This window comes from Nymphalis io, chromosome Z, assembly GCF_905147045.1.
Source record: "Nymphalis io chromosome Z, ilAglIoxx1.1, whole genome shotgun sequence".
Taxonomy (NCBI): domain Eukaryota; kingdom Metazoa; phylum Arthropoda; class Insecta; order Lepidoptera; family Nymphalidae; genus Nymphalis; species Nymphalis io.
In genome coordinates, this window is record NC_065918.1 from 10424189 (window position 1) to 10446064 (window position 21876).

General features: G+C 32.5%; 1 protein-coding gene across 2 annotated transcripts; it reads right to left on the reverse strand.

Moving 5' to 3' along the window:
* Window positions 1–23: 23 nt before the first annotated feature.
* Window positions 24–20420, reverse strand: LOC126780767 (PHD finger protein rhinoceros). Of its 2 annotated transcripts, none has more exons than XM_050505438.1 (6): window positions 20156–20420; window positions 19033–19346; window positions 17215–17409; window positions 16908–17124; window positions 13357–13546; window positions 24–13282 (listed from the first exon to the last, which is right to left on the reverse strand). In XM_050505438.1, the coding sequence occupies exons 2-6, from the start codon at window positions 19206–19208 to the stop codon at window positions 6114–6116; spliced, it is 7947 nt and encodes a 2648-aa protein (XP_050361395.1). In that variant the 5' UTR covers window positions 19209–19346; window positions 20156–20420; the 3' UTR covers window positions 24–6113. The 2 variants fall into 2 exon arrangements, with proteins under 2 accessions (XP_050361395.1, XP_050361396.1); XM_050505439.1 differs by lacking the exon at window positions 20156–20420 and adding an exon at window positions 19883–19964.
* Window positions 20421–21876: the final 1456 nt, after the last annotated feature.

Below are 21876 nucleotides of genomic sequence, written 5' to 3' on the forward strand. Positions count from 1 at the left end.
TTATAAATAAAATGAAAGATAAGTCGATCTAAAAAATTTATTTAATGAATGAGGCGACTATGTGCACATTGAAAACACTTGTTATTTTACAAGACCACTTATACACTATTTACAACACCCGCGTTACATAGCTTTCCTCTTCGGCACTCGTCCGCCACTCGTCTGCCAGTCGTCCGCCACAATTAGCATCATTCGCTTAACATTACACTCTGTACATAAGTAGTTTGTACAACTTATGATTAAAAGTAATTTCTAATGCACTATTTTTTAAAACATTGGAAATATTGTTGATCATAATACTTAAACGCATAGTGGTATAAGATGTTAATCTCTTATAATTAATACTTATCATCTAAGACATAAATAATCATATTATATGTATTTTATTTTTCTTATAATAATGACTGGTAAAAGTCGTCAGCCATACACTTAAAACTAACATGGATAACTTTTGCGGCTGTGGCACATAAAGTTATATCTAAATTACCAAACAGAGCGTATTTTAAAGATGTACTCTAATTCACAAATAGTTTTATGTAAACAAACACTGAGAGCAATATGAAAAATTATTATTACTACTTTTACTGCGGTAAAAAAGGAAAAAGACTTCATGTAAAATCGATAAGTTAGCTCGAAGGCAGTTCGAAACATAAGAGATCAAGGTCGCTCAACTGACTCTAAAATAATGTGCTTATTTTGTTGTTTATGTAAATTTAACACATAAACACATATCAACGACACACACACTTATATCGCTTAAAAAAAATAAAAAATTACAATTCCGTACAACACTTATAATAATCAACACTCAGTAAATTAAAATACTCCATATAAAATCATGCGCTCAAAGCACGAAATCTTAATAACACGACTATAATATAGTACCAAAAATCAATACACTCATATCGAAATATCAATAATTTCATACATCTATATTGTTAAAAATATTTTATTAATCGTAAAGTTTAATATTAAAAAGATATTTACAATAAAATAATAAAGATTACTTTTTATTTCCAGTAATTGGAATCTCGATTACAAAATGTTTCTACATTGACCCTAAATTTAATAATATAATATAAGATAAAACAAATCACAGTAACAAGGTAATGATCGACGACAAATATTAAAATGTGATGATATTTAGCTCATGAGGGTTGTTTGTGCGTAAAAAGGAGATTTGAAACATGCCAACGTATAAACGTATAAAGCATTCAAGTTTCGATGAATTAAATAAGCTTAGACGAACAAAATTTTAATACTTGCATGAGAAAACGCAAATCGGAAGACGCACTAAGTGTGATTTTGTTGTTTACTTAACAAATCACAGTAAAGTAAAATAATTTTTAATAATTGGGCTTGTAACAAATATTCGCCAAATAATTGTTAGTTTACAATCGTTTTTGTTAAGCAACGACGAACAAGAGAAATTAATATGTCCATTTAAAATTATTTAATATAATAATGGAATTTGGTACTTATTACCATTTAGAAATATAATTTAGCTTAAAAATATATGGGGTATCACATAACTTATTAAAATTTAATGAAGACGTTTTATGATTAAAATTTTTAAACAGTTTATTATTGTATTATGAATTAACAATAAATTTTAGACAAACATTCGTTACAGCCAAATATTTTATTCTTTAAAAGTTTAATAGCGAAATTCTTTTAAGCAATTGAAATTTTTGGTTCATATGACATCATAGGTATATACATGTAGATAATTAAAAAAAAATGTAACGTAAGTATGCAGAGTAAACATTACAATGTTCTTTGCATATTTTAATACTTTATAATTATGATATGAATGGCGAGTAAAAAAGTTTAGACAAGTCCTATAAAAAAAGATATAGTTTATTAAAAAAAATTGAATTTCAATTATGTTTTGCAATCTCTGCAAATAATAAACGGGTTGAAACACATTCTCACTGGTCTACCATGAATAATCGAAATTTAATACAAAGTTGAATCTTCTCAATTAAATTGCGAAGTCTGGTATTGCGGAAATTGCAGAATAATTAGTATAGTGCGTCTACGATTGCTGATATTACTTGATATCATTACTTTATGACATAAACTTTTTTTATTGAAGTTGTGTTGTATGCAAAGAACATATGTAGAAAGAGGATAATAAAAATAATATCTGTCTAATTAGTTTTGATTTTGTTTTTATAGCAAATTATTTTTGAGATAATTTCTTAGCCCTACAAGTTTTTTAGTCCTGATTTATGATTTAATTTCGTATAAAAACATATTTTAAGTATACTACTTTAATTGTGATACAAACAGAGATCCGATGTATCATATCCAATATGCAATCAATGACTTTAAATGTAAATTACAATCGAAAAGTCCAAAATAGTTTTTATAATTTGTAAATTATACAAAATTATTTTTTTCATACATTTCATAATCAATTAATTGAAAGTAGTCGTAAGAAGATTCTGAGCAAACCTATATTATTAAAAAGATGTGACAAATATTCTACGACTATTAAATACATATGTCGTTCCTGAGAAGTAATATTATTACCTTATCAGTTCAGAAGAGTACATCTAATTCAAGTATTATTTACCTTGTGGGCTACACACTTAATTACTAATTATTATTGTTATTATAATTTTGGTTTTAAAAAGATTCAAAAACGACTACGTCACGATTAAGCTCTAATCTGGGGTTCATTGACATTCATTTAACAATAAACGATGAAATTACGATACCGAAACACTACTTTTTTACGGCTAGAAAACGATGAATGTACGTGTGTAATACTAAGAACGATTATAAGTTGTGTCAATTATTATTAAATTTACTTGATACTTTAAATATTATGATTAAATATAGAGTATGAATACACCTATTATATTTACAAATGAAGTCTGCTCAGAGTCTGAAAACCGAGGAGCTCAACATGCTTTAAAAATGCAGCCATGAAATGTAGTATATGTGTACAGAGATGACAAAGAAACAAATGAAATATTGATTTAATTAAAGAAGACAATGCGCATGTTTTTGCGTTCAAACGTGACCACAGTGAGTTACTGATGCAAATGTACTAAGGATAACCGCCAAAGTTTGAAAAAATGAATTATTAATTTTGAATAAGCGTTCACAGAAAGCGTAAACCGTTCGTAACTAATATAATTTAACAACACAACCTTTATTTCGAGAGAAAATTTAAAGATAGTTTATTAATTTTTTTCAACGTTAAAGTCAAGTTCGCGATTGAATCTAGATTACTGGCTGCCATTAAATTACTACGAATATTATTTTTTATACTTCAGAGTTTAACTCTTAATGAATATTAACGTCGCCTCACATTTATACATTAATTACATTCAATGGAAAACATCTAATGGATCCACCAATTAAATAAACATCCTACTATTTGATAGGGATAAGAAGCAAAAATATACAATTGTAATTACTAAGCTACAATTGTATCCGGATTACATATGGCAACATTTAACATTCACATCGAATTATTATATTACATACTATCGAGGGCTTTTGCCCATCAATTGGTGTAACATCGTAACGGGCAATCGCCACGTATCTGTGAGAAAACTCAGGTCCGTGCTACGTTCGATAGATATCTCTACTGTAACAATCGTATTCATTTGCATTGTACAATTCATAATCAATCGGTATGTCATTGTTGCATAATAAAGTTGTCCGTAATAAGCGACATGAGCGCATTAAACATTGACAAAGTTACACTAGATTACCATTCTCAATTAGGATACATTTGATGTCTTTACCGTTCATAATAACTATTAATTATTATCAGCAATTCTGTTAACACATTCTGGGCTGGATCGAGAACATTCTGAAATTCATGTTTGGCGATACGACACTATTTAAAGCTTTTAATGTTCCTTGGTATATATTCATAAGTTGGTTTTTGAAGTTTATGCGTCTAGCCAGCAGCATTTGTAATATTAGTAATCATAACATCATCTCGCTTCTTACAATTTTCCTAACCCATAACATTATACAATTATATTTTTTTACTAAAATTAATAATTCTCTTATTATATAAATTATTTAGAAATATATCTTAAAATAATAAATGCACGAATTAAACAATAACAGTTTATTTATTACTTGCTCACTGTAATAATAATCGAAGTACCATTTTAATGTGTATGGAGGAAAATTATAAGGACAAATTATATCTTTCCTCGTTCTTTGTTTTGAGAAAGATGAAAAGTTCGAATGTATATATAACAAGATAAGATCACAAATGCAGAGAATGATTTGTTAAAGCTAGACTCGGACGTCATTCAGTTTCTCCAACCGAATGAACTTCAGAACGTTTGTCCAGCCCTAAGATGTTTTACAATATCATATGTTGTAGTCTTTACAAAGTATCATCGACGTGGATCGACGCTATGGTTTCAATAGAATATATTAACATGTATCGGACAAGTGTCGGTGACAACGAACAAAAACATTGCCATCGCGTAGATCCAAATTGAGATAAAGCATTAGCAATTTCTTTAACCGAAATTGAAATGCTGAAAACATGACTATAAATACACGACGACACACATTGAGATGATAAGTATCGATAGACATACTTATATTTTAGGGAGTAATTAATACAGTTCATTACGCTTTCAGCTTTTCAATATGGCTTAAGATGTCATTTTAAGGTGGCAAAGTCGCCGTCACAGCGCCTTAAAACCGAATATTTACAATATAAAATAATTTTTACGACATAATTTATGATTAACGAACATGCACTTAAAACTAACACACCCCCATCTAGGCCTTCAATCAACCTTGACTATCCCGATGAGTATTGCCAAATATTGCACACAGCAGATGTAGAAAATATCGCTTTATTAAATCGACATGCCAATCAGTCCAATATACAGTTTCTACATTTCCAAATTAACATTATAAATAATTACATTAAGGATGTACAAAGAGAAATTTAAAAAAAAAACATAATTCATAAGACTTATTTCTCTGCCACGCCATTTCAAAATTAATAAATCGCTAACATGATTTCATAGAATAATTTTGAACTCATGTTTATGATTTCAGGTGTGTTAAAAAAATTTAGTTTAATCCAAAACTATGTTCACCTGTTTGAAATAACAGAATAATATGGACTCTGATATTGGCTTTGCTCGTTTTAAAAATAATGAACTTGATCAGGATCTCCTGCTAATTATTATTTACGTTATCCAAGTGTAACAATGTTTAACTCAATTCGATAATTGTTTCAAAATTTGAAAGTAAATTAAAACAATTATATACTTAGTTAAATTCCGGGCCGTGAGCTATAAATGTTATGATTATAATTTTTTTTTTGTTTTGGTAAATAAATAAACATTTTTTTTTTGACGGGCACGGCATTGATAACCTAAAATTAATAAATAAATTTCATATACTTTTTCCATCAAAATAGTGTAAAATTATATATAAAGTTAAATGTGGTAAATGTCATTCAAATGAAAAATTATGACAAATAAAATAAAAAAACATTTTTAAAATTTAAATTCATTACTACTCGTTAACAAAGTAATAAAATCTGAGAAGCCCAGCTTCTTCATATTATCCAAATTATATTTTATTATGCATTTGTCACAGACAAATTGTCACTAATATTATAAATATATAAAATTAGTATTTATCTAAATGGAACTATTTTAAATAATATATATATATATAATTTACTATATTTATATAAAGTAAATTGAAAGTCAATGCCATGCCAGTCTGTGATGTACATTGTGATAGAGCAGCTTTGAGAATTAAATACCTAACATATCGATATCAATTTACAATGATAATATGTTTAATGAGATTCCATATTATGAGGCACAAAGTAAAATAGTAACTTTAACAAAAATATATAATATGTTATAATAAGATTTACTTGCGCATCACAAAATGCACAAAAATACCTTAGAGTAACTTTAAGTTAATCATTGAGCTTTCCATTTATACAAATAAATAATGTAATAAACTACATCAAGAATTAAAAGTGGATAGTTTTATTTAAAAACCTATTTACAGTTATTACTTATAATTACTGTACACTAGTGTTTAAGGTCCAATGTCCATATTTAACGCTTTTTACGCGGTTTATATCACCTCACTTCACAGTGTTTATTAACCGACAAAGGAATCGAGGCCGAGGTAGAAGGAGCGGATGTCACCGCCGCCTCTACACTGGACCCTTCCGAGCCCGGCCCGGAGGAGCCGGTTTCCTTCATAACGTATCCCGAGCCTTGGGAGCTGCGTGATAATTTTAATCGAATGGGTGTCACTTTATCTGTCCGTATTCTGCGCAAGGTCGAAGCAGCTTCAGAGCTGAAAGGTGGATCGATAGCCAATGGATCTGGCGCCGTTGGATCATAGTCGAATGGATCGACTGATGGCTCCGGCGCCGCAGCTGCTGCACCGGCTATCGGTCCGCCTTCCGAACCTGCTACTTTTCTTTCATCGTCCTTGGTACGCTTTATTTTTATTATCAACTTTGTAGCACTTTCACTTTTACTGTTTACCACTTGGAGCTTTTCTTTTTCCGATTTCTTTTCTTTCTTCTTTTTACGTTTTTCGCTCTTAGTAGGTTTGTGTTTATTAGTTTTTTCATCTTCTTCGAAATCGGCCATTACCATGCGCCGATACTTCATACTTTCTCGTCGTAAGTCTTCCAAACTTGGTTTAGGAATGGAAGCCTGTAACCGTTTTTTAGGAGGCCGAAATTGGAATCCGGTGGGTTCATCATTTACTTGTTGAACAATGTTGGAACCGATTTTTATTTTCAACTTTGGAGTTACTGGTGATGTTGCGTTGGAGCGGTTTGGTTTTGTAGATACCCGACCACGCCTCTTATGAGCCTGACTTGAAGTGCCAGCGAAATTAGATAATTTCACATCATCAGATGGGTCAGCATCGTTGTTCATGCTCACTTCCAAATGTCGTAATTCACGAGAGAGACCACTGGTTGTCTTACGTTTTTTCTTTTCTACTGGGCTATCAGTTATTTTGTAATCTTCTCTTGTAGGTATGCTCGTCATAGAAGCCACTGCTTTAGGTATAGTTATTACAGCGCGGCCTAACGGCTGAGGGGCGGCTGGTGGAGGCGCTATACCCATGGTAGATGCATTAGTTGGATCATCCATATTCATGTCCTGTGTCCAATATTGACGTAATAATTCTTTTTTCCGCATACGTCTAAGATTTGTTGATCCTGTCATATTAGTTGTTGAACTATTTGAGGTATTTAAAACACTTGTATTAGAATCGTGAGTCGGGGCAGGAGGTTGTGGTACTACTGGTTGTACCGAACTCGCGGAATAATTAGCATCTAAGAAAGGACCCTTTATCTTTACTTTTAATTGATTTCTTGAATCCGATAACGATACTTTAGGTAGTTGGGTTATGGTTTCTTTCACGGTGTCATTGATTTCTTGTGCTGACGTTGCTGCTAGAGCACCTGCCTTTGGCTTACTAGCCATAAGAGCACTATGCAATTGTTTTTCTATTTCTTCGTCAATTTCAATTAACTGTTGTTCAGCTGTACCGCTTGCAAAAGCTAGTAAATGGCTATGATAAGCATCGCCTGTGGTCGGAACGGGATTTTCGAATGGGTTATAAGTGCGCATATCAACAGGTCCCGGCAGTACAGGATGCACTTGCGAAAATCCTGGCCCTCGTTCGGAATTCGATTTATTTGAAGGCGATTGAGGTTCATCAACTGGTTCAGGTGTTGTACTTTTCTCATCTTTACATTCAACAGTTCTCTTATTCGCTGGTTCAGGACTTACTACACGTGGAGATTGCGAAGAATCTTTATAAGAATGCTCAGACTTTCTATCATCCTTCATATCTATAGATTTTCTCCGCTCTCTTAGTGCTTTAAGATCTACACCATCATTGGCAATTTCTTCATTAAAATCATAAACCGTGCCAACTAATTTACTTTGAATTGAATTTCCGAGGTAGTCCACTGATGTATAACTGCCACGGCTTTTTGACCTCCCACGTCCCCTTTGATTTCTACTGCTCTTGTTGCTCGATCGTTTACTGCTTTTTGACGAATCAGACTGTTTAGGCGAGATACCAGGACTTTTACCTGGTGATTTTCCTGGGAATCTAGTAACGATTTTTGTTGGTTTTGGCGATGACTTTGAATCTTGATTGCTTAAGCTCATTATAGTCTCATTACTGTCATTGGACATTTTTGTAGGAGCTCTGGTGTTACTTGATTCATTATATGACTCTATGCTGAGACTAGGACTAGAAACGACATGAATAGACATTTTATCGCTACTTGTGACATCAATATCATCTCGCGGAGAATCAAGAACTTTTGGAGTAGGCGAAGCAATCATTGCAGTTGTCAATGCAATATTTTGTGATGAAGAAGTGAAAGCGGCACATAAAGTAGAAAAAGCCGGCTTAGGCAAAGATTGTAACAATGGAGTAGCAGTGTAAGGTAATCCAGACGCATATAATCCGGGACCTGGTGACGGTAATGGCAACTGTGATGAAGCACACGCTCCTGGAGCAAACAATGGTAAAGCACCCATAGTACTCAAAAATGGTGACGCATTTGGTGGATAGCTTGTATATTGATTCAAAGGCATCGTTGGTTCGACGCGACATGAATAGGCTGGCATTGGTGGATATGGATCAATTTCAGGCATCACTGGTCCTTGACGAGATTCACAATTGAGATGAGATTTTATATCTGTTTTTTGAGAACACACAGACCCTTCTGAATTTGTACTTGAAGCTGAAGATCTTCGGGTCGTTATCTTGCTTTCCTTCCATTTTGAAGCACGACTCATGTATGGCGATGATATGGTAGCGCAATCAGAATGTATTACGGAATTATTATTATCATAGGTTTGATTATCTTGTGTTAATTCAGGGTCATTACTATGCACAGAATGGTCAACTACTGATAGAGATTGTGAATCATCACTCTGTTTGGATAACGATATTGAATCTCCAACTTCTGAAACAGAATTAATAGATTGAACAGTAGCGGGTTCCTTAAAATCTTCAGTATATGAAGCAGTATCATATTTTGATTCGCTCGACTGATCTAGTTGGGATTCATTTTCATTTTGAGATATATTTAGCTCCATCCATTTTTCATTAGAGGTCATAGGAATATTTTGATCTTCTTTATTTTCTGAAATCCTCCTCTCTCTTATAGGATCAATACTTTCTCGTGACTCTGAAAAGTGATTAGAAATTTCAGTATCTTTCGAAGACACTTTAATACTATCTGCCTTTCCTGACAATATTTCAGATTTACTCTTTTCATTATTTGTAAGATCATCTCGTCCCTCTTCGTCATCTCGCGGATCTTTGTCATTCATTACCCCATCGTCATGAGGAACATTTTCAACAGGTGCTTTTTTATTTAATTGCATTCGAAGCCTATCAACCAAATTTAACGTTTCTTGTACACCCTGTTCTTTAGAAACTTCTTGCAAAAAGATTTCGGGATAAGATGTAAAAGGTTTCATCATTTCATCATGATTAAATCCATCATCAACAGCAAGCATATCAAATTCGAATAATTCATTATCTTTAGGCTGAGGCGAAAACATTGTTCTGTTAGGGAATGGATTAAGCGTAGACGGTATTTTTGCACTCTTTGATATTTCAACTCCTTGGACGTGACTGGAGTCTTGTGTAATGAATTTCTTTTCTGAATCTAGTATTGAACGTTTTCTAATTGTTCTTGAAATAGGATTGTCCACGTCAATAGGATCAATCGTTCTGGCATCCATTGGCGTCTTTGGTGATTTAATCATAGTATTTTCGTTTAAATTAGCTTGTATTTTGGCAATCATTTTAATACTACTTTTATCTGCACAATCTGAGTCAAGTGACTTGTCTTCGGTCATGTATTTTTCATGATCACCTGGCTTTTCTACAGGAGGTGGATGAACATTGGGGCTTAAAGCTTTTGGTAACCAATTTTTATCAGAATCAGGGAAGTCATTAATAATACTAGGGTGTTTCTTTTCTACTATTTCTACAGGTGGTGCATTTTCAATTGTTACAATAGTTTTCTTGATTGGAGACAGATTAGTTCGATCTTTAGCTTGTGAATCTCGTCTATTAGAACGCTTTTCATTTACTTTATGTTCACGGGTCTCTTTCGGTGGTAGTAAAATTTCCTTTGTAGGAGGATCCACGATGCTCATTCTCCTGCCAGCAACAATTTTATGTTTTAATTCAGCACTTTTTCTTGGACTTGCCTTTTTCACAGGAACTGTGTCATCATTTGTTTTTACTTTATCTTCTTTATTATCTTCAAAAGATAGACTACACCGTTTAATTTTAGCCGATTTTGTTGCTTTCGAATCAGTTTTTGATACATCAGCCGTGGGCAACATGATATCTTTCTTTATCTCCTCGTCCGTTTTCCGTTTCGGAGCTGTAAATTCAATGGGCTGGCTGGTCTCTTTGGATATTTTATTGGATGTAGAGGTATGTCCTGTGAACTCTTTAGATGGTTTTCTCTGTCGGGCATCAGACTTATTAGGCAAATTTCCGCTTGTAGCAGTGCTTCTGGTCCGAGCACGCGTGGCAGCACGCGTATCGCTGGGTCTGCTCGATTTCTCTCCTTCAATAGGCGGTGATGATACCCCACACTCGGACTCCAGTTCGGAAGTTTTAAGCTTCTTGTCTGGGGCCTTGCGAGGGGAAGCATCAATTGAGATGCTCTTTTTCTTTCGGCGTCTACGGGGACGCTTGGGAGAGGGACTTCCAGAGCCGGAAAATCTTGATCCTTTAGAGCTGTCAGAATCACTCGAGGCACTAGTTGAAGACAATGGTTTTGACACCTTGTCAAGAAAGGGCAAGTCCACTGTGGGTCTAGGGCCAGGAGGTGAAAACATAGATGGTTGCCTAGGGGCTGGCTTAATTTCACGAGCTTTAGCTGTTGGTTTCATGCCAGGTTTTTCATGTTCTTCTTCTGAGCTCGATGATGATGAATAACTACTGCTACTGGTATTAGATGAAGAACTGGAACTCTCCTTCACTGGAGATTTTGATCTTTTAGAATCATCTTTTTTCGGTGAGCTTTTAGTTTCACTTTTATCCGTTTCTTTCTTTTTCTCACTTTCATTTGCTTCTGTCGGGGCAGCTTTCGTTCCCAGCCCACTTTTTATATGTGCAGCTGCCTTTTTAGCTGCTTGTCTTTGTGGAACATATGATATGGGCTCTTTATCTTGATCTTTAGACGACTTTTTCTTTCCTACTCTTTCTGGAATATCTTTAGTCTCTTTTCCCTTTGACTTTATTTTCGGTTTCGATTTAGCATCATCTCCACTGACTTGTTTTTCAGTACCTGATTCATCTTTTTTAACTGTAGTTGTAGAACGCATATTTTCTGAAGCTTTCTTTGCAGCTTGACGTTGTGGTACAATTAAATCTGTAGGATTATCTTTTTGCTTAGCCAACTTAATATTTTCTTTATTTTTTGCTTCATCATCTGATTCGGTTTTAACGGGTAGCTTTTTCTCTTTGTTTGAAGGTTTTCTTCCTCTCTTTTTTGGAGCTGGTTTATCTTCTACAGATTTTTTCTTTTCGGGTTGTGTTGAAATGAATTCTTTCATAGCAGCTTTAGTTCGAGGTAAGGGCTGCTGTGAATCATTTTCGTTTGGAGATTTAATATTTTTAGATTTCTCAGATTTAGATTTATCATTTTTGGGTTTCGACTTTTCGGGCTTAATTTCTTCTTTGACAGAAGCTGTATCGCTACTGTCTGAATATATATCGACTGGAAATTTACTATTCCTTGTTGTCCTGATAGGAATCAATTCATCACTGTCTGTTCCAGATTGACCTGTTTTTCCCGCTGTCATTTCTTTTTCCATTTGTTGAAGGGTTTTACTACGAGACCTGTCTTTTTTCATCATCATTGGTCTCGATTTTATAGTGTCATCTTCACTACTACTTTCAATAACTGCTTTAGATTGTGGTATTTTTCTTTTCTTCCTTTCAGGCTTCTTTGGAGATTTCTTTCCTTTTCCTTTAGGTGAGACCTTTTTCTTTGGAGATGTAGCCGGTTTCTTTACATCTTCATCAGTACTTGAACCAATGGTACGACCACGATACTTGGCATTACGACTAACCTCTGTACCACTTTCCTCGCTTGATAGTCCACTATACATGCTTCCACTTCGTCGAGAACCGTTTACGTAATGTTTCTTATAAGGATTTGCAGATTTTGATCCCCGGACAAGACCATTTCTGTCCTTTTTCTTATCATCACTTGAATCTTGAGGTGCTATACGAGCAAGAAGATTATCGAAGTCGTTTTTGTGGTCAGGAGCATTAGCATGGGAATATAATCTATCATATATTGATGGACCATGATTAGCCTCTATGATAGCTGCCAAGTCTGCGCCTGCAATTGTATGATCTGAACTTAACACTGCTACTTGTTTGTGAAATGTCTGTTCTCTCATTCGAAAGAAGGAACGAGATAGTTTTTCTCTACGGCTAACCATGTAACATAGATTTCGTACTCGCTCTAAATCTTGTCTCAGCTGAACAAACATTTTCATTTTATCAAGATCAGCTTGTTCCTGTCTATGAGTCAATAGCTCATGATCATCTGATTTAGGTGGCAGCAAAGGACGATTGTGTGCTGCACGCCTTTTTAGTTTCCAATAATTATAAATATAGGTAATAGCGTCTTGATCAACATCGATAAGATGTGCACTAATATCTTTTACACAGACATGACGATCAAACTCTCCCTCAATCTCTTGAAGACGTGCCGCACGGGCTTGCGTCTTTTCTTCTGACGTCATGTCTTTTCGGCGCTTCCTCTTCACCTCTTCTTCTTCTGAACCAGAACCAGGACACTTTTCTTTTTTCGAATTAACACTATGCTTTTGGCAATACGAACGCAATTTAACGCCATCATCCGCGTTTTCATCTTCTATAATTGCACGCATTTCTAGTCCATGTTTAAATGCACAAGTAACATGATAGGCAGTCTTACAAGTCTTTACCGAACATTGAATACAAGCTCCTTTACGCTCACGGCACAAAACACACACCAAAGACCAACGTGAAGCAGGAATGGAGGTTATTTTAGTAATTGGTTCCATTTTTTCTGCACAACCAATCGAAACTTCAGGTATCCAAAGAACACAGCTAACATGGGCCCATTTATGACCAGACGGTGTACATTTCATAGCTCCACCAAGATTAGGGCACAACACACAAGTTGGCCTAAAACCAGCACCACAAGGACGACATAGCCACTGACCTAAAAAAAATTATCAATTACTAATGGTAATAATATTAATATTATTATTTATTGTAGAAAAAAAAAAAACAAACCATCAGGTATTACAGTGATTCCGTAACAAGCTTGATGCACGCAAATGTTACAAGAATCACAAAACACCATCTCGTTTCCATCTTCAGAGTCTGGTGATCGGCATACGTCACAAATAACATTTTCATCGTATTCAATACCTAAACCTTCTTCAGATTTGATGATGGCTTGAATCTTGTCCCAAGTTCGAACCTAAAACAATATTTTTTTATACTTACACACATATAACATAACATGAATTAAATTTTGCTTCAATAATATTATCAAACTCATAGCTAAAAAAATATACTAATTTTGTAATTCATAAAAACTAAAAAAAGTAATCAATAACGTTAACACTTTTGAGCAGCAGTTATGAAAGATAAATCAGACCTGTCGCTTAACGTATACTAACGCGCAAATATCAAGATCTTATTTTTTTCGTTAGATAATCAATAAAAATGTATTGAGAAACATTATACGACTTTATAAAATGCGACCCACGTGAAATGAGAGGAGCAGCTAGTATTCCATAAATAGCATTATTGAAGTAGAAAATCGTTAAAATTATTACAGTACGGTAAAATGTATTAAAAAATTATATAAAATTTAATTTTAGTGATGACCTAATAATTGATTCAATAATATTTTACTAAGTTAAGATGGCGCATATGGCGCCCACCATCTATGGGATGTAATAACAGCTTAGCATCAGGTGGCTAATTTGCCAGTTCGCCTACCAAATACATAAAAAAACTTTTTCTGTCTTTGTCTTTTCCGGATATCTGCAACAATTCCTATTTCGTTAAATTTACATTATGAATGTAGAACGGAAAGGGCTATATAACGTGTTTTTATATTGTTTATTTTTTAAGTTTCAGCGTTGCTTTTTCTATATTCGGCGATTAAGACAAAGTCTTAGTAGAAGTACCTGCAACTTTCATGACCGTACAATGCATTAAGAGGTCACATGGCATAAGCGACCACATTCTCTCATTGAAGCTTCACACACCACACATATGTGTAGTGGAAACGGAAATGAGCTACTTTATGTACCGCTTATCGGTTAGGTTTGCAAATCAGCCTCGGTCGTGGGTAACATAAATATCTCTAAGGTTCCTCTAAACCGCACGGTCCTCTACGAGTTCTTCCCAACCATTATACATGATTTTGAAAGCCACTTCGTCCTGCTTGTTGCAATCCGTAAACTGTGATAATGCTTCATATTGTACACGTGCCCTAGCCACCGTCATCGCCTCACCTTTAGCCGGGATGATTATGCTATGTAGATCCTTTCTCGTAGTTTCTCGTTTAACACTCTTTCCTACCAGGATTACCCGGGATGCTCAGAAACCAGCACGTGTCAAAGTAACAGAGTTGTCACTCTGCTTAGCGTTCGAGAGCAAAGTACAAGAAATGATTTCGAGACGAAAGCCTGGTACACAATCGTCGTAGTTTAGGAGGTAAGACATTTACTGTCCCATACCATATATTCTACACTAAGCTTCTTGAACGTCGACTGCTTTTGGAAGCAGTCGACGACCGGCTAACCTGGTTAATAGAATAGATTAATTAGAATCAATAAGTGTTAGACAACTTATTTTATCAAATAAGTTTCTTATAAGTTTCTAAGGCAAATTATTTTCTCTTGTCTATCAATTATAGCAGATAGAAATTTTATAGGGAAAGGTATTTATGAAATGGTTTTTCTTTAAAAATAAATATTTTTATCTTTAAGCGTTTGTTTTTCTACTTGATATTTTTAACATATTTTTAGAATAATATATAAATACTACTATAAATACTTTTGATAGAGAGGCTTATCCTATTAATTACTCGTTATTTTCAATCTTTAAGGCTCCATTTATTTGTATTATATATTTATATTTTAATTATGAATCTTTAACTTCATTTTATACTAATTTTCGCCCCCGGCTTCTTCCGCATGTGAGGTAGGTGTTACGCTATGTCCTTTTCTATACCCTGTACCACGCGTATGCAAATTCCTGATGATGATTGAGCAGTTAAGACGTGAAAGCGTAACCAAAAAAACTCACTTTCGCATTTATAATATTGAGAAAATGACTGACTTACATGTCTGATACATTATTTAAAACTGGATCTGATTTATAGATAACATAATTGATTTGTTATCATTTACATTTTCCAGAAGTAATCTTGTGTATCCCATTGAAATATAACTTTTGTACTAAATGTACTTTCTCTCAATTTGTATCCTTTGATGGTTCTTTATAAATTATTCTGTTGCATTTCAATATTATTAAGATTTTATTGCTACTTTTATCCCTAAGTAAGTCATAACTACTCACGATTTAATATTTTAGAATCTTTCTGTGGAAACTTTTATACAATACTGTTACTTTCGATTAGTCTCTTCTTTAGTTAAAACACAAATTTTGTCATTAAAAGACAATTCTACACAAATTTATGTATACGAAATTATATTCAATTGTCAGTTTTGCATTTAATATGATTTACCGAAAAGATTTTTTGTTAAAGTTTAGATCATTATTGTCATCAAAAATAGATGATGATTAATATGTATCAAACCTTATGCTTTATCATATTTTATGTTCTACTTGAAAGTCTTTATCGAATTGTATATTTATTACTACTATTGTGGGGAATGTGCCCTAAGCTTTGCATTGTTTAAATTTTTCATAACTTAAAGTAATGTTACTTTTTCTTTTGTAATTTTAATACGTAAGCGTGCGTAAGAGTGGCAACTACGAACAGCAGCATCGGATGCGTAAGTTTTGCGTATATTGCGTTGTAGCCGTACAGTCGTCGGATCTTCAGTTTATATAAACATATGAATAAAAACCGTTTACGGCAATGGTATACCACATTGGCATTACAATTTGTTTCAATTACTCATACTTGAAAAAATGTCTTCATTATCTTTCTATAAAACTATATGTATCATCTTGACTGCCTCGTTGGACTAGTAGCTTGATATAAGCCCGCAGACCCGGAGGTCCTGGGTTTAATTCCCAAGGTGAGCCAGTAAAAAGTTATTGGGTTTTTCGGTCAGAAAATTCTCAGTAGCAGTCCGGAGTCTGGAAATTGAAAGTTTGTACACTCCCGTGCCTCGGAAAGCACGTACAGCTATTGGTCCTGCGCCTGAACTCTTTCCGGTCGTGTCGGATTGCCGTCTCATCGGATTATGAGAGTTAGGGAATAGAGAGTGCACCTGTGTTTGCGCAAAATTTTGTGCACTATAATATCTCCGCAGTTGGATAATCTCTCTTGAGATTGACCGCCGTGACCAAAATCGAACTGAAGGACATTATTATTATTATGTATCATATATTATTTTCTTTCTTAATAACAATGATATTGATACTAAAATTATTTATAAAATAAATTGTGTTTCAAACCCTCCATAGAATTTATAATAAGTTATCAAACAGATTGCAATGGACTTATTTCAAACGCCAAAAACAGAAAATACTAACAATAAAAAGTGTTTTTGTCTGAAATAAATACACATAAGCACACAAATTAAAGTGCTATATTAAAGTAATATATTAAAATAGTATAAATCACTTGCCTCTAGTTCTTCAATGACCTTTTCGAACTGGTCTTCAGTGACTGATGTTGCTCCTGCTCGTGCCCTTTCAGCATTTAGCAATTTTAGCCAAGCTGTGTCTGTTGCATCCAAATCATAGCTGCAAGCAGCTTCTGCTTGTGCTGGAGTTGTACTCAATAAATGGACTTCTACCTGATACTGTGTGTCTTGCGTCAGGTGAATGTATTTGTCGGTTGGTCTGTTGACAATTTTTTATTTTCAAAATAATAAATAAACTTTTTTTCCTTACTTTGTATAATAAATCATTATATTGATTCAGCAAACTTACAATTTAAATTCTTCAAAATTGGGTGGTGGTGGATTCAAAATGATTTTAACTTTTGGAGCTGGTAATGAATCAGGATTGACAGGTACTTGCACCCCTCGTTCCCAGTCCTGCTTCCAAGCATCATTGATAATCCAGTACTCGCTCGGTGTTAAAGGTTCCGAATCAGGTAACTTCATTGCACTGATGAGATCTTTCCTGGAATTTTCATGTAATAACTTTTTAATAACTATTATGCATTGAAAAAAGTATTTCACTCAAATCTTAACTGTTTAAAAATTATATAATTTACAATGATGAAATTACAAAAATCACTGTGTGAAAAGTTACAAATTGTCTTAGCTTTACAAAACAAATATTGTATGTAACCTTACTTATAATTTCTAGACTAAATATATATATATTTTGTAAATTAAATGTATTAAATGCAACATTGATTATTGATGTAATATTTTAAGTAAATTTTAAACAAAACCAATATTTTTTAAAGCTAGATCAGTAAGCTAAGCAAATTATTCACAATTTAACAAGGCTAGATATATATATATATATTTATGTAGATGCCTTATAATTATATTATAAAACTCAGTTTGAACTAAAAATTTTTTTTACAAATTTGAAAAGGAACTTATTCAACCCCTTATTCACTAAATTAAGTATTTAGGTTTAAATACAAATAATTTTAAATACATGCATCATATATAATGATGGATTGTCAAAAATATAACTTACTATAAATTTCATAGTGAAAAGTGTTATTTTTAAATTCTGGAAAAAAAACTTTAATGTTTTGCTTTATATTAATTCACAAGTAGTAAATTACTATTTGCAATAAATTGGAATTACACTTTTCACAATATTTACACCAAATGACAATCGCAACAAGTTTAGCAATGTTTTTAATTAAATATATATTATATACATAGCATATAAATTTTACAATAGAATAACTTTCAATCTGCCTTATCTATTGTTGACAAATAAATCCAATAAATATAAACCGTAACATTTCATTTCATTTAAATTCATTTTGATTTATGAACAGCTATTATATTATATCCATATTAATTTGTTACATTTGTATATCTCATGATTGAAGTTATTTCTTTATGAAAACTAAAAAATTAAATGTTAAAATGTCAAACAAATAATAGTTGTTCATAAAACGGGTTAACAGATTTTTTTTTAATATAAGATTAATTTGAATTATATATGATTCAATACAATTACAGAAAACTATATTGTTTAAAAATGAAAAAAAAAATTAAAATTGTCTCCTCGAGTGCTAGTTACAGCTATTATAGCAGCAATAATGATTTAGTTTTATTTAAGTTGGTTTAGATTTAGTTAATATTTGATTACTATAATACAAATTATACAAATGGTATTATAATATAAATATCTTATTCTGACTGTGATTAAACCATCAACTTGGACCTAACTAAAATCTAATTAGACAGTAAGAAAATTTTAAGGCAAAGCTATGTTTCACAACTAACATAAAATACATTTATCATATTTTCGCAATGCTTGTATAGCATAGCCATAAAAATAAAAGGGCAATCTTTTTGCAATAACAAAATAAAAATTTAATTTAAATATATAAATAAACACAGCAGTCTTAACATATATGTTTAAAGTTTGCACTGCAATATAATATTTTAATATTTTGACTTACAGTAAAATGCTTTTAGTGGATGATTATTCTATTTACAAAATTTGTTAAAGTCGCATAGCAGCTATAATATATACTAAAATTATGAATAATTCTATTACACATATACAATTTAACTTAGATATTATCTAAAGACAGTCACAAACCTGAATAGTTCAGCAGGTGCCTCAGAGGCACTTCTATTATATATAGATGACATCTTGAGGTCACTGACAGGGCGAAGCTGCCAAAGTGCCTCTTCGTTGTCTGTCCGTCGACGTTTGGATGCACCCGCCTCCTCCCCACGCATCCCAGACGCCCGCTTTGTGCCTCGCAACGACATCTTATTTAGTTTATTCACAACCTACATGTTCACGAACCCTTCACTGCTTTACACTTAGAACGCGGAAGCAACATTGTGTAGAATGTCACATTATTCACATGATGACATTTTAGTTTGCAACCACAAAATAAGTGCAACCTGCAACAAAAGTATTGTTCTAATATGAAATTATACTATTCTTATAATATAGACTATCTACTTATAAATATTACAAGAGTGTATATTTTTACTAATAATATAGTGACTACTTATTTAGACATGGTTAAAGTTATACTATGAAACAACTAATTATATGATTGGATAAACCTAATGAAACAGCTTAAAACATTTATATGAAATAATAAATTTAGATAAAAATGCACTTTGACGTTTAAAATCAAATATGTCAACTCGGTTCTTGGCATCGATAAAATCACGATAAAAAATTATCAAGCGATCAAGTTTTAATTGAAAGTTAAAGATATAATAAGTTCAATAAGCAAAACACTGTTTTTCTTATATATTAAAGACAATTAACAACAATCTCGTTTGACGTTTCACTATTTCATGAGTAAAATGTATGGCGGGCCTGCGGATTGCTCGGAAGGTCCGAGAAGAGAGGCGGGCACATTACTTTTATCATGTACCCTTTTACTTATATATTCGTCAATTACAAATGGTAAAAATCCACTCACTTAACACTAAGATGGATTCCGACAATTCCATTTTGCAATATCTACGGTAAATATTTATCAGACGGATAGTCTTCCATTACACTACATAACAAAATTGACAACATAGATAGCAGCACTGTTTTGTTGCCAGATTGACGTGAGTCCTACGCATCATTTTATTCCTATACATTTGGATATAGATATACGAGTATGTATGTATAGCAATGTAAAAGTCGATTAGGCATTCATTATGTTTAAAGTATTAACAAGCAGATAATATACATTTTTACGTACATTTTCTGTAATAGTCATTTGGCGCCATTGATCCGAAAACCACTTTGGTCACGTGACTATATACGAATCACCAACGCAAGCCAAGTAAAATGGCCAAAACGCACATCGAGTTCATATAATGTCATTGGTTTTGAAATGAACTTGTCGTACGACACGAACATTGAGATAAGATTTTTAATACATTAAATCCCGGTATAAATTAAACACAAACACATATTCAATAAACATTAGATTTGTCACAAAGTAGCACAAATGATCGAGATAATACAACATGAACCCGAAGTGAGAGATATCAATAAGAAACTACGGATATTGGCCACTAGTTGGCGCTTCGAAAAAGAGGAGTATAAATGTTGCTAGCATTAAAATTAAATTTAGTATATTTCAGTACTGTAATAAAACAGGGAGTATTTCATATTAGAAAGTAATAAATGCTTCAATCAGAAAATAATATTTTTTAAGAGCATTTGTGTACGATCCAAACGTGTCCCATCATCATGTTCAGTATTTAATTCGTTATATTTATTTAAATAGGAAATTGTAAATAAAAAGTTTGTTACCAAAAAAAATAATGTTATTTTATTTTTATGGACATATAAATTTAATTTAGTAAAATAAATAATACGAATTAGGGATATAACTTATAAGCTATGTTATATTTATAACAACAGTATCTGAAACAATTGTATTAAAAATGATTTACATAGTAAATACCTAATTGGTTGTTTTTTACCTGATAACAAATAAAAGTCAACATCCATTATCTACCCAGGCATCCAGAACTATTCTTGCACAGGCGCAGTAAGACCGCTTACAGATTATTCCTACATAAACTTATATATTAATCAACTTCTATTATCATGTATTCAATTTTATATTAACAAAGAAAGAACATCTAATCAACTTTGTATAACTAAACTTGCATTGTATGGGGAAGTATAATCTTTTTTTTTTATTTAGACTAAAAGATACATGATAAACTAATTATTATATTGTTCTAATGGTTAGATGACATCAATTCCGATTCACCTTCTTTTATCCAAAAATAAAAATATTTGAATGAAATATAACGTTTTGATATATAAATACGTACAGTTACTCATCATACAAATCTACGCATCTTTATTTAGTCCATTGGCGTATATTTATATGACAATAATGTCGACATTAATATTTTTCGTCGACTTATTGTTAGCTTAAATTAGATACTTTCGAAACTCTTACAAGTTATTTTGGTGACCTTTGTGTTAAATTAATATATCAATATGTATTGTAGGTATATTCATGAAGGTAAAAAAAATACATATTATTTTCACAACACTTACTTAAATTTTAAATATAATTAATACATTAATAATAAAATTATTTTTGTGTGGATGGAAATAAAAATATTTAAAAATTGATAGTAACGTAGTTAGTAATAATGGATCCTTTTTAATATATATTTTTATTTACGTTGAATCAATGACCAAATCAATGACTGAGGCGAGAGGGCCTAGTGGCTACCAAGAATGAATTTTAACCAAAGACAGCGTATTAAGCTTGGCGAGCACCATTGAGTTTTAACATGCTAATTGTGTGTTTATAATTCATCTCGTACTTATTAAATTCTAACACCTATTTATCCATCAACCTACATTGAAACAGTGTTACTTTATCTTTCCATAAGTACTTACATTTATCTATAATTAAGAATGTTAATGTAATTAAAACTTACCTAT

Coding starts and splice junctions, on each gene's coding strand:
- LOC126780767 (XM_050505438.1), bottom strand. CDS start 19,208: ATGTCGTTGCGAGGCACAAAGCGGGCGTCTGGGATGCGTGGGGAGGAG. Junction 17,410..19,032: donor GCACCTGCTGAACTATTCAG/GTTTGTGACTGT, acceptor TGAAAATTCCAG/GAAAGATCTCATCAGTGCAA. Junction 13,547..16,907: donor AGGTCATTGAAGAACTAGAG/GCAAGTGATTTA, acceptor ATATTGTTTTAG/GTTCGAACTTGGGACAAGAT.